Source organism: Amia ocellicauda, chromosome 2 (genome assembly GCF_036373705.1).
Source record: "Amia ocellicauda isolate fAmiCal2 chromosome 2, fAmiCal2.hap1, whole genome shotgun sequence".
Lineage (NCBI taxonomy): Eukaryota > Metazoa > Chordata > Actinopteri > Amiiformes > Amiidae > Amia > Amia ocellicauda.
Genome location: NC_089851.1, coordinates 34,008,749 through 34,022,738, shown reverse-complemented (window position 1 = coordinate 34,022,738; position 13,990 = coordinate 34,008,749). Strand labels below are relative to the sequence as shown.

The 13,990-nt window shown below is 36.1% G+C and overlaps 1 protein-coding gene across 2 annotated transcripts; it reads right to left on the bottom strand.

Annotated features, from left to right (window-relative positions):
* Nucleotides 1-672: 672 nt before the first annotated feature.
* On the bottom strand, nt 673-13,492 carry asip2b (agouti signaling protein, nonagouti homolog (mouse) 2b). 2 transcript variants are annotated; one of them, XM_066723303.1, is made up of 4 exons: nt 13,395-13,492; nt 13,081-13,248; nt 6,065-6,141; nt 673-2,247 (listed from the first exon to the last, which is right to left on the bottom strand). In XM_066723303.1, the coding sequence occupies exons 2-4, from the start codon at nt 13,226-13,228 to the stop codon at nt 2,080-2,082; spliced, it is 393 nt and encodes a 130-aa protein (XP_066579400.1). In that variant the 5' UTR covers nt 13,229-13,248; nt 13,395-13,492; the 3' UTR covers nt 673-2,079. The 2 variants fall into 2 exon arrangements, with proteins under 2 accessions (XP_066579400.1, XP_066579401.1); XM_066723304.1 differs by lacking the exon at nt 13,395-13,492 and having other exon boundaries at nt 13,081-13,384.
* Between the last annotated feature and the right edge of the window lie 498 nt (nt 13,493-13,990).

Sequence of the window (13,990 nt, the reverse complement as noted above, 5' to 3'; positions counted from 1 at the left end):
TATGGCCAAACTAAATGGTTAATTGATGTAACCTAACAAGGACATAGTATAACAATGCCTAAACATAGTTAACAATGACTAATAATGGAACTTATTAATTTCTTAGTATCTGCTCAGAAACTTATTCCTCACTTTCCGTAAGATAATAAATACTTGCTTTCTATATTCAATAAGAAGAATGATTCTACAATATGTATGTGTTCATGGTTTTAAGATCAACAGATGTTTCAGAGATCAAATCCTTGAATTCTCTTCTCAAAATACATTTGGAATTGAAATGGTCAGAGATTAATTGTATTTTATAAAAAATTGAAGTACAAATCTCTAAAACGACACTAAACATTAAACTACAGGCCAAAGAAATACACCAAATCACTACATACACACTACACTCAGTGTGCTAAGTTGACTGGCCAGTTTTAGAGATGCTTAGAGACATCCTCGTACAACCAAAACTTCTACATGGAGTCTGTGTCCGCAAAAATGTATCAATCCAAATCATATTTTGTTAGTGATATGTATGTTTATAGAATAGGATTTTTTTTTGTCAATGTCAATTTATTTAAATCTAATGTCTGTATGACAATATAGAAATTGATGTGCAAGACATTAAATATTTGACATGAAACATACAATTAGATGCTTTTAAATAAATAAAACAAGCACAACATGTTGAATGATAACATTTTATTAGCATATAAATGACAGTAAAATGTGAATAATGAATAATTGATATTGCATATGTAATAGCTGTCATTTTATGTACATTTCCACTTACTAAAATGGACACTTTATTACCACAACATATTGGGAAATAACACCCTCCATAGATTGTATTAGAGGGCTATGCTATGCAGAGGGCTAGTGCTGTAATCCAATTTTATTAAAAGACAATGTGCAATTTAGTACAGCCAGTTCCCATCGACCAGATTAGCCATGGTGTGACCATGTTTATCCTGGTTTGGTTAAAAAGCTGGGAGTGTCCAACAGTAGTTCAAGAATAGAGCTGAGAATATATCATAGCTTGGTCAGTCTTATTGAATACCACTTAGACATACTGGAATCACAACAAACCCAGAGATGCTGCAGTAAAACCTGCCCTGTGGGAGAAATGGCACAGCATTCCTTGAGCACTCAATAATTTGTGAATAGCAGTTTTTTGTTTAGTTTTTTATTTAATTTTGTCTGCTCTCCTAATAAATTTGGTATTACCATGTATTTGTGTTTAGTTTTAATGGCTGGTTAAAATCTATGCTAAAATAATACAATCAGATTAAATCATGATAAAACTGGCAAGAACAACAGGGTTACCATTTGTACAGTAAAATATTTCCCCCAGTCTTGAAAGAGGTTTCCTTCCTCCTTTTTGCCCTTGTAGGTGTACCTGAGATTGCAGGTTTGAAATTGGGTTTAATCAGATAAGCCACAATACTACATACTAGAATTTGTTAGATGTCTTGTAGTCACTGAGGCTGCAGTGAAGTTTTAGAGAGGGAGAGTGTCACAGGGCTGATTGTGTCAATGAGCCTGTAATGGTGACATCTGACATTTCATGGTCTTATATACCAGTACACAAACATTCTGGAAAAAGAAAACAGTAAGCTCCTTTCTCTTTCAAGATACACAACCTGATCATTGCAGTTGTATTCATAAAATTAACTTTTGTATAGTCGTAGAATGATTGTATATTAAGAGAGGACTGTTATGGAATGTCAAAGTCTGTCAGGTCATTTAGAATAACCTTTGGTATTGGTAATGTTGATATTGGACATACTCACCAACCCACTGTCAGGTCAAGAGATATCTCTTCTGAGGTTTGAAAACTGCTTTATAAGTTCCAGCATTTAACAGATAAAGAAGTATTTAATCTGGCAGGCTAATGGGGCCACAGATCTAGCAGGACACCATGGAAATTATATATAAACAAAGCTGTTTCACCACATACTCAAGAATATACAGTTAGTCTGGCAAGAGTGACATTCACTGTCCTCCTCCTGAAAACAAAGCAGCAGTTCAGTACAAGTAGAAGAGAGAGCTTATGACCACTGGTGACGAGGTCGGATGCTCCAGCTCAGATCCCTATGTTTTCTTCTGGCAGTGGCGGTTCAGCCGTCGGCAGTAGCAGATGGCATTGAAGAATCGGCAGTGGCAGGACGCGCAGGGATCACAGCAGAGGGAATGAGGGATGCAGCTCTCCATGACCCGGGAACATCTTCTAAATGGAAGCACCAACTCCTGCTTTGGCTTCTAGAATACAAGGCATTTTGTTTCAGTATGCAATGGTGAGGGACAAATTGCCCTGACGACAGCAAAGCAATGCTCACATAAATATATATCAAAGTGTCATAATTGTTTTCAATTAATTTATCTCACAGACTGTTCTTGCCATTGAACAATAAAACCCCTTAGGCAAAATACTTCAGTGAAACACACAACATCATAATTAGATCATATCAAATTGATATAAATCCTATACTAAGATATGTAATGCTAAATGAAGATCAGTGAGCTTGTTCTGTTTCAATGAAGTTTGAAATGGTGAACAGCAATCTCATGTACACCTAGATCTTCCATCATTGCTGTCTGGTAATTATTGGATTGAATCTAATCTGGTATTTGGCTTTTCATTAAACTGGACAGGAAGAAGAGCAGACAAGTTTAAATTAAATTTATTTAAGCATTTTTTAACCTCTGATACATTTAGTCAAATAATCCTTTGGGATCCACATAAAATCAGGGAAATTAAATATCTTAGAGGTCTTCAATCTTGGAAATGCCCAAGTTGCTACAAGCCTTTTTCATTTCCACTATTCTGTAATACAATAGTGTTGAATTCAAGTTGGTTTGAATAAATGTCTCAGCTAGGTAAATAAATAACTGATAAAAATCAACAAGGAATTTAAGCCCAGTCAGGAAAGTTCATGTTGAACCCAAGTCTCCAGCGTTTAATGTTTTGTACTGGAGTACATTAGCAGCTAGTATTTACTGGATGTGATAAATTGTTTGAAATAAGACCTGATTGTTCAAATATATCACAAAAGAGTTCACTGAACATAGCTGATCCTTGGAGAGCTTAAGCAGGATCAATTAATAATATTATATTACCTGCATAAAACTGGACATTTTAACTTTATCGTGTAAATGAATATAGAAATAATTGTTTTCAAACTGAAATGGTGATATAAACACCTCCCATTAACTGATTTTTTTTTTTAATTATTGAAATGTGATTTATTTGTGAACATGTAATTCTTAGAAATAAAATATCTGAATGACATAGTAATATGTTTGAATGTATATTTTCCTAAATAACAGGACCAATTAAAAATTAAATATACAAATAAGTCATATTTCTGCTGCTTCTGGGTGTAACAATATGGAAACCAGTGTCATTGCTCTATCCATCACCCCCGGGAACTCTTATTAATTATAATATATATATATATATATATATATATATATACAGTGAGGGAAAAAAGTATTTGATCCCCTGCTGATTTTGTACGTTTGCCCACTGACAAAGAAATGATCCGTCTATAATTTTAATGGTAGGTGTATTTTAACAGTGAGAGACAGAATAACAACAAACAAATCCAGAAAAACGCATTTCAATGAGGGAAATAAGTATTTGATCCCCTATCAATCAGCAAGATTTCTAGCTCCCAGGTGTCTTTTATACAGGTAACGAGCTGAGATTAGGAGCACTCTCTTAAAGGGAGTGCTCCTAATCTCAGCTCGTTACCTGTATAAAAGACACCTGTCCACAGAAGCAATCAATCAATCAGATTCCAAACTCTCCACCATGGCCAAGACCAAAGAGCTGTCCAAGGATGTCAGGGTGAAGACTGTAGACCTACACAAGGCTGGAATGGGCTACAAGACCATCACCAAGCAGCTTGGTGAGAAGGTGACAACAGTTGGTGCGATTATTCGCAAATGGAAGAAACACAAAATAACTGTCAGTCTCCCTCGGTCTGGGGCTCCATGCAAGATCTCACCTCGTGGAGTTTCAATGATCATGAGAACGGTGAGGAATCAGCCCAGAACTACACGGGAGGATCTTGTTAATGATCTCAAGGCAGCTGGGACCATAGTCTCCAAGAAAACAATTGGTAACACACTACGCCGTGAAGGACTGAAATCCTGCAGCGCCCGCAAGGTCCCCCTGCTGAAGAAAGCACATGTACAGGCCCGTCTGAAGTTTGCCAACATCTGAATGATTCAGAGGAGAACTGGGTGAAAGTGTTGTGGTCAGATGAGACCAAAATCAAGCTCTTTGTCATCAACTCAACTCGCCATGTTTAGAGGAGGAGGAATGACCCCAAGAACACCATCCCCACCGTCAAACATGGAGGTGCAAACATTATGCTTTGGGGGTGTTTTTCTGCTAAGGGGACAGGACAACTGCACCACATCAAAGGGACGATGGACGGGGCCATGTACCGTCAAATCTTGGGTGAGAACCTCCTTCCCTCAGCCAGGGCATTGAAAATGGGTCGTGGATGGGTATTCCAGCATGACAATGACCCAAAACACACAGCCAAGGCAACAAAGGAGTGGCTCAAGAAGAAGCACATTAAGGTCCTGGAGTGGCCTAGCCAGTCTCCAGACCTTAATCCCATAGAAAATCTGTGGAGGGAGCTGAAGGTTCAAGTTGCCAAATGTCAGCCTCGAAACCTTAATGACTTGGAGAGGATCTGCAAAGAGGAGTGGGACAAAATCCCTCCTGAGATGTGTGCAAACCTGGTGGCCAACTACAAGAAACGTCTGACCTCTGTGATTGCCAACAAGGGTTTTGCCAGCAAGTACTAAGTCGAAGGGGTCAGATACTTATTTCCCTCATTATCATGCAAATCAATTTATAACTTTTTTGAAATGCGTTTTTCTGGATTTTTTTGTTGTTATTCTGTCTCTCACTGTTAAAATACACCTACCATTAAAATTACAGACTGATCATTTCTTTGTCAGTGGGCAAATGTACAAAATCAGCTGGGGATCAAATACTTTTTTCCCCCACTGTATATATATATATATATATATATATATATATATATATATATGTTACTAGATAATAGGGAAAGCACACACACAAAATGATATTGAGTATGCAACAAAATGCTTGAGTTATCTATATCACATCATTGACTCCCTCACTTGCAATACAACTGAAAAATACATCTCATTGTTACTTTTAAGTCGAACCTTGAATATTATTCCGTGTCTGTTTAAAGATACTAATACTATATAACCTATATCCTATTTCTCAATTTAGAGTCAGCAAGAGTCAGCAGTCTGTCACATGAATCAGGTTGTCCACCCCCTCCTTGCTTCCTGTGCAGTTGGAGGTGGTTAAATCCAACACAAAAATACATAAGAAACACATTTCATTACTAGAAAATTACACAGGCAGATCTACAGCCTGTAGGCAGATAAGAGTGTTTTCCACAGATCCGCTTAATTGCAATTTCTGGGTTTCCAAGTGCAAGTCTGTTGCCTTGTGAAAGACTCAAAAGAAATGTGACTCAAGTTATTACAGCTACAAAACAACCCACAGCTTAAGGCAACAGAAGACAGATAAAATATCAGCCCCTTCATATTACTCAGCACGAAGTGGTTATAGTCTTACAATTATGAACTGCATTTATTTTAATTACAGAAACACAAATCAGTAAAGAACACAAACTTCTCTTGACTAATGGCGGCTGTCTGTCTGTAGCCAGGCCAGACAGCCACCCAACCATGAATTAGGCACTGTTACAGAAGTGTGACTATTTGGGAGACATTCCAGATGGTTGAGCTCCACCAAGGGTACTTATTATGTTTTTTAATGAGTTACCCTATCTTTTAGTAAAAAAAAAAAAAGAAAAAAAAAGAAAACCATCCAATTAAAAAAATAAAATGTTGAGGGCCCCTTTTGTCGTTGACTTTGGTCATTCATTTGTTGTTGTTGCACAGCTTCAAATTATATTGCTTATTTTCAGTAGTTTAGCTGGAACACATGTTAATCCTTTTGCAAACACTGAATGCAATTAAAATGCCATTTGGAAAGCAATATACAACTCACCAGAGCATGCACTTTCTTCCATTCTTGAGTTCCTCTTCTGGCAAACAAAGTATTGGATTTCCCCTGGTTCCAAGTCCCTGTCAGGAAAGTTTTGTAGTAATTATTCCCTCACCTATCACAGAGCGCCTTTCTAATTGACAACTGTAAATGTTTACACGTGCTTATTATTAGGCTTGCACCTTTTCAACATACATTTTTGTGGATTTTGATAGGTTTTACTGTGATGTCTCTTCCTTTGGCCATTCATTTGAACTTTGTCTCACCGCTTGTTTTTTTAACCTGGAAATCTATCATCACGTTAGACTTGCTGTCTTATTTAATACATAAACTCACCATCCCATACAGCAAGGTTAGCAGGTGTTCAAGACAGCTTCACATTTTTCCTACTGTAAATTCCACATTACCACATAATAAACATAGAAAGCCTACTTATAATACATGTTCTGTAATTCAGTTTCACATATTTACATTACCATCAATTACTATCTGTCAGCATTGCAAAAGTTACAAACTTATTGGCTAAATAAAGTACTTTATAATGTCCCTGAGACGAAATTGCAAATAATTACAGAGCACAAGAAAACCAGCTGTAAAGCAGTACAAGTTGCTCCTGAGTATCTGTGTTTATTACATCTTATAATTGATACATGTCTCCATGACACACAATTAACGTCAGAATCCAACAAAAGTTGTAATGGGATAATACCATTACCACTACTTCACAAACAAGCGCCTTTGTTTATCATTTAGTTCTTGTAATTAAAATGTACTGTTCTTTTTGTTGTCTGTCTTTGGTTCTACAGTCATGGATTGAGAGTCAAAGTACCCCTTCTCCACCTGCAAGCTGGCTCAATTGCTATAAAGGGATCACCATTTAGACCATGTGATATTGCAATAAAAAAAGGATAAAAGAAAGCCTGAATCAGCAATAAGGAAGTGTAGCATTATATAACGGAATAACTGGGTTTTATTTGAAACAATTTAAAATATTGTTTTTTGTTCACCAGAGAGTTGCCACAGAAAAATAAGTGGAGTAATTCTCTATGTCAAAGGAGTGTCATACATGAACAGAACATTTTGCCGTTATCTCTCTAGCATTTTAATCTTAGGGATATAGGCAAAGTAAGCCAAAGTCAAGCTAAATTAAGCAAATCCACAAGTGTATACTTAGAAACTTCATCAGGGTCTAAACAACTCCCAGCTATGAAGGACACTATGGGTTTCTTACAGAAACAGCTGGATACAATTCTAGGATGAATTAGCTGATAAAACCAAATTAGCAAAATCAGATAAATATCATCTTATCTTCTTAAAATCTGATTATTCCGGTTTATGCTAAAACACAGACTTTTAATACATATTGTAGTCTAGGGCCAAGACATCAGTTGAATTGAAAAATAATTGTATTGGGCGCTTTTACACAGCCATTTTTGATCCGGATCAAATGCATCGGTATATTTGATAAGGATCAGTGGTGTTGTGTTTACACTGCCATTTGATCAGGATCAACTTTCAGCCACCACAGGGGTCCTGGCATGCTCACCAGCTCGCAAGTAGAAATTCATGATATGCATTTATTAAAGTAGTCCTTTAGAACACGGCTATTTCAAAAACTGTAATTTGATCTTGTTACGAAATATTCTAACAAGTAAAGCCAACCAAAGCATTTTAAACATAAAATAAGTTACTTTTAGCAGCCGAAGCAGTTTAAACTAAAATACAAGTATTTATTTTTTACTAACATAAAGTAACATGCCATTAGTGTTAATTTTGACAATATTTTATTGATAATACGGGAAGTGCCTCTAAAACAAATAAAACAAACACTTTCACAGTGCATGCCAGAACTTGAGCCAGTTGAGTGTTTACACTGCCATTTCTGAGCAGGATCAAATGCTACCAATGCATTTGAACCGGATCAGAAATGGCAGCATATAAGCACCTATTGTGTAAATCCATGGATGTCTGTGTTACATTACAGTACATATTTGCTGAATATAACACAAGTAACTACAAAGTGATCAAATGTAACCCGATGATTAATAGAATATTTTACTCAACTAAACGTTTTCTGCTACTTTAAAAAAGTTGGATATAGTATCCTAGTTACATTATACATCATATTCTTAATTTGTTAAAAGCAGTTCAAATGCTCTTGATAATACAAATCAGTAACCTATTTTGATTAAGGGCTGCATGAAGTGAGGATTGAGCACTCGGCTGCACTGAAATCTAAACACAGGGGTGCTAATTATCTTTTATCTCATTATGCTGAGTTTCTGAGACATTCATTTTGTGAAGATCTAGATGTATCAGAATTTTGTGCAACAGTCCAGACCCCAAATCATAAAGTTAATTGTACTGAACTGCAAAACAGTAAGGACATGTATTACTGAAGATTTAAGTAAGTTTAACAACTTAAAGAGACCATGCAAATAATAGGAACATCAACAATGCAAAACAACGTCTCCTAATGTCGAATCACAGCCCTGAAAAATGATTATTGCAAAACAAACAAAAAGAGAGATGAGATCATCAAGAGAATGGAAGAAAACACAGGAACCTATACAGTAGTGATGACAATAGTGAACAAGAAAAAAAAAGAGGTCTCAATGAACACAAGTGAAATACCAGTTGTGATTCCAGAAGCAGTATCTTATTCCACAAAGAGGTGGGAAAACGGGAAAACACCTTGAGATGATAGTGGGGTGGAGATCCTTAAAGATGCTTTGGGAGAAACTGAGAAAATTCTTGCAACACTTTTCACAAAGTGTTTCAGACTTTAATTTCAGAATCTAGTCGTAGGCATTGTATGAGAATAATAAAGACATTCAAAAAACACTACATGCCACACATGACAAAACAATATATCGGAAGATGGAACACTTTTTAAAGAGAAAGGTTAGCGATAGTGAAGAGGGTTCTGGAGTAGCCATAAAGTTGAAGCCAGTATAATCCCAACTACATTAAGTTTGGTTTTACAATGAGTGATCCAGAGCCAAGGCTGCAGTGCGTTAAATGTGGTGAGGTATTATCCAATGAAGCATTAAAGCCTTAAAAGCTGGAAAGGCACTTGCAAACTAAACACCCTGGATGCACTGGAAAGCAAAGAGAATATTTCAAAAGGAAGCAAGATCAGCTAAAAAGTCAGCAGATGTCTAAGTTAGCTCAAAACACATTCTAAAAAAGCCCTCACTTTTCTGTGATGAGCTGCCTACAAAAATAACTAATACATATGTATGAGCCTTAACAGTTTTAAGTTAAAAAGGCTTTGGACTGGGAAAAATGCAATAGAGTATGTACTGCTGGGGCTGCGTCCATGACAGGAAAACACTGGTGGTGAAACAAATTAAGGAATAACCGCCAGAAGCTAAATGCATGCATTGTTTTTCAAAACAGTGTCACCAGAAGCTAATGAAGTAGAGAAGATTGCAGTGAAAACTGTGAATGACATAAAACATAGTGCCCTGAATTCCACATGCTTTGCAGCATTGGATGAGCATGCAGTCTGATGATGTGCGATTGCGATTTCATTGTGAAGCCAGGTGGCTTTCCAAAGGGAAGCTCCTAAACCGCTTGTTTGAAATGAAGAAAGAGAATACATTTCTTGAAGAGAAAAAAAATCCTATGAAAGTGCGATACACCGACTGTGTTTGTAGAAAAACTTGCTTACTTATATCTTTGACAATATAAATCAACTGTCCATTAAAGAAGAAACAGCAGTGTGTTCTTGGTTGTTGACAAGATTGAGGGACATAAGAAGAAGCTCAATCTGTGGAACAAAAAAATTAAGGAGGGGCGAGTTTAAATGTTTCCACTCCCGAGTGAGCTTTTGGAAGAACATCCCCACATTGCCAGTGCCAAAGTTGTATGTCTTAACTGTCAGAGAAATGTTCTGATTATTTCTTATATGGCAACCTTTGGATTTTGGACCCATTCGCAGTAGATCCAGTTGCTTCGGGTGTTTCCCTCTCAACAGCCTTGGAAACCCAGCTAATGGAACTATCAGTTGACAGCAGCCTAAAACTCCTGGCTTCAAAAAAATGAACTTGCTACTTTTTGGACGTCAGTGGGAAGAGAATTCCCAGCTCTATCAGAGGTTTTACTGCCGTTCACCACAACTTACATGTGTGAATCAGGATTTTAGACTGTGACTGCTGCAAAGACATTTAGACATAACTGTACAACGTTAATGGCCATGCTAAGAGTCAGCCTGTCTACAATTTCCCCTAAACTGGATCACATAATTGACCAGAAGCAAGCACATGTGTCTCACTAACTGCTGGTAAGTAGCTTTTAAAATATAGTGTTATTGTGTGGATTTACAAACTAACCTATTGCAGCAATTCAACTTAATAGAACACATATAAGTGTGCCTTTTAAGAACAATAAAATAATAATAGAGAAATCTCAGTCTGGGTGTATATATGCCTGGTGAGGATGCTAATGAGACTCTGATCACATGTGGGCCTTTACTCATGGGTCAAACAACTAGTGGCCCATGAGATGGAAAAGGGTAAGAAACTGTTGTAGAGAATAAAGCCTCTGCTATGCCTCGGCTGTATCGACCAGAAGAAGCATTTGATTCGATCTACACAAGTTCTGTCATCAGTACTCTAAGTAACCAATACAGTGAGGAAGTCAACATAAAACTCATTAAATATATCTACTACAATGCCAGATCAAAAATCAGTCCACCAAGACACTGACAACATCCAGATCTGCAAAGGAGTAAGCCACAAGAAGACACACAGCAACTCTTGATGAAGTGTTCAAGACTTTGGACTGTGAATAAAAAGTAATCAAGTTAAACACAAGTTTGGACACCTTACGATTTGCAGATGACATCATCACATCTGCAAAACCACCTGAACACCTCTAGCTTCAAATTAAAAAAAAATGCAAGCACTAAAAATTAGCTTTGAATAACAATTTTCATATTCCACTCAGCACAGCACTCACCAACATTTTTATTTTATTTTTATTTTCAAAAAGGCTGTGAGAATTAATCAACACACCATGTTTTTGTTTTTTTCAATGCATAAAAGGCATTTTAATGATTAACATAACTAAAGAGATTGTGTGTGGGGGTGAATTTGTAAAACAAGCAATACAATAACGCAGTTAGAATCTCAATTGATACTACACCTAGGCCATAACAGCATATTGCATATTTATCTTTACCGTACTGCTGTGTTTTTACGTGACATGGGGGGAAAAATCTCTGCTACTAATAAATAATCTGTGTGCAATATTATCTGATACATAAGACATTTTGAAGTTGGATCAAAGGAAGAACGACTGAAACTCATTTGTGTTTGGATGCACAAAATATACAAATGAAGTGTCACTGCTCTTGAAAAACTGCAAAGAAGAGTAGTCTGTTTATCACAAGCAGAAAAGGTACAACAAAAAAAAGAAAAACAAAACAAAACTTGCTAAACCAAGTGAAAAGAAAACGCTTAAGTGTAAGTAAAGTCTAAATCATAAAAGGAGCCACTCCTCGGCTTTAGTATCAGAAGAACAGGACAATACGGTATTCCCTGGACAAAAGTAGTACCTGGAAATTTGTGGATACTTATACTTCAACAACAACTTATTGATTTACAGACTGTAATATATAAAACACAAAATACCAAAGCAACATTAAAACATATATGCAAATCTGCTGCAATACCAGGAAACACACCTGTGGTCTCAAACTGCATATTTTTGTGCTAAAACTAGATCAGTGCCTACTTGGAGCTGCATTTAGACACATTTCTCTTATTTCAGGCACTTCTGAACTTCCTTGGCTTTCTGTACCTGACTTAACAGCAATGTCGCAAAAACCAAAACCTCTTTGATCTTTCGCTATCGTTTTACCAGAAAGAGAAAGTTATATATATATATATATATATATACTTTGTGCTAGCTTTCTCAGAGCTGCTCCGTTATCATTATAATCTGTTCCACACAAGATGTTCACAAGGTCACAAGTTTTCTCCCTGTTGTATACACGCAACAGTTAGACTATCTCTGAATGGATTAAAACCCAGTGTTCAGTTCTGCTTTATGAACACTGGGGTTGCCTTCTTTTAAAAAATATATAATTTTCCACTGTCATTTGCATTAACAAACCCTTAAAACAATCGTCTATGCAGTACTAAAATAAACACTGAAATACAGACCTTGCCGAGCAAATGCAAACGTTTTAGTCATCAATTCATTGGAAAGCAGTCTAACCTTATTGTTTTAAAACGCGGCAAACTATTTAATTAGAATAAAGACCAAGTACATAGGCTAGTCTCAATCGTTAATATTTAATAAAATAATCTAATGTAAGAGTAGTATTGATTTTAAACATTAAACACCCCCTATTTACTTTATCTAATGCATTCATATAGGCTAATCAATCTTGTATTAAATGAAAATCTTGTAAAATACAAAATAAAAAGGTAAAGGGTGAAGGGGGCTATAATATATTTGTATATGGCCTCAGGTATTACCCAATTCATTTTATTATGTTGTTATACAGAAAATAAAAACTTGTAAAGGCGTATTATTATTATTATTATTATTATTATTATTATTATTAGTAGTAGTAGTAGTAGTATCATAATAATAAGAAAGCGTTTTGCCATCTAGAGAGAGAAAGGCAGTGAAGGTTAATTTTCACGAAAATTAATAATATGTATATGAAGAGAATAGCAGTAATGCTAGACATTTTATTATACAAGTTTATTACCACAGAATTTAGATCAAATACATAAAAAACACAACCCCCTATATAAAAAAAAATAAAATAACACAATCCTCATCATGAAATCTCACAATCGTAAGCTTTTGAGAAAATGTATAGGCATTTTTTAGTACGTGCAGTCTAGAAAAGAAAGGGATAAAGAACATTTGCATTTAATGCAGCTCTTCACATAGATGTAGTGCTTTTAATAGAAAAGCTGCAGTAAATGTAAATGTTTACAGACTAGTAATAGGTCGAGTTTACACGCTTTTGCAAGTTCATGAATGTTTCTCACCTGTTTCCCCCGAGTGCCGATCCTTGTATAAAACCGTCTTTTTAGCCGGGCTGGAAACATCATAGGTGTCCGGCTCCTTCACGTCCACCATGGACTGGACAGCGAGGGCTTGGATCAGACAAGCGCAGAGCAACATCATTTTCAACATCCCGACTGCTGTCAAAAGGACTTGAAGGGAACAAACAAGAGAAAGTCAGCACATGTGAACCAACCAAGAGCTACATCTATAAACTTGTAGTTATATATGTAAACAACTTAAACCACACACAGTCACAATAAAATGATAAATAATCTATCTAATGCAAACTAATTACTTCCAGTCTTGAGTGATCAATGAAACACTAAATCGTTGTCTTCTCTGTCTCAGCGGATTGCCAATACCAGCTTGTATTCATAAGCCCCCGATTTTCTCCGCCCATCAGACTTCGGACTGGCTCTGAACACAACCATAACTTTGTATTGGCTATTTGGCTATCCGGGGTGTTGCATTAATGTGAGTAATGACAGGATTTTATATAATACCTCTAGGATATGCATAGTAATCCAATACAATTATTAGACTTTTAATTTAAAATGAGTATTGTATTTGTACAATATTCCTTTAGTACTGTATCCCTGCATGCATGCTGTAGGATTCAAATAGGATAATAGTAGAAATCTAATCATACATGTGTAGGATAAATATAATAGTGAAGATCATAAAACATTAGTTTTCTATACCATACACAAACATATTTAGGTCTAGATCCCTGATATTCCCTACCAGACAGTATGCTAAGTATACATGTGCATAATCAATGTGCAGCAGAGGAAATACACAAACAGGAGACACTATCATTTCACATTAAACATCCCCTATTGGTCAATTTTCCTGGTATGTTTAAAACCATATTCTATACAAACACGTGAC

Excerpts from the sequence above, each read along its gene's own strand:
- asip2b (XM_066723303.1), bottom strand. The coding sequence starts at position 13,228 with ATGTTGAAAATGATGTTGCTCTGCGCTTGTCTGATCCAAGCCCTCGCT. Across the intron at positions 6,142-13,080 it reads TCGGCACTCGGGGGAAACAG|GGACTTGGAACCAGGGGAAA; the intron begins GTGAGAAACATT and ends CTTTCCTGACAG. Across the intron at positions 2,248-6,064 it reads GGAAGAAAGTGCATGCTCTG|AAGCCAAAGCAGGAGTTGGT; the intron begins GTGAGTTGTATA and ends CTTGTATTCTAG.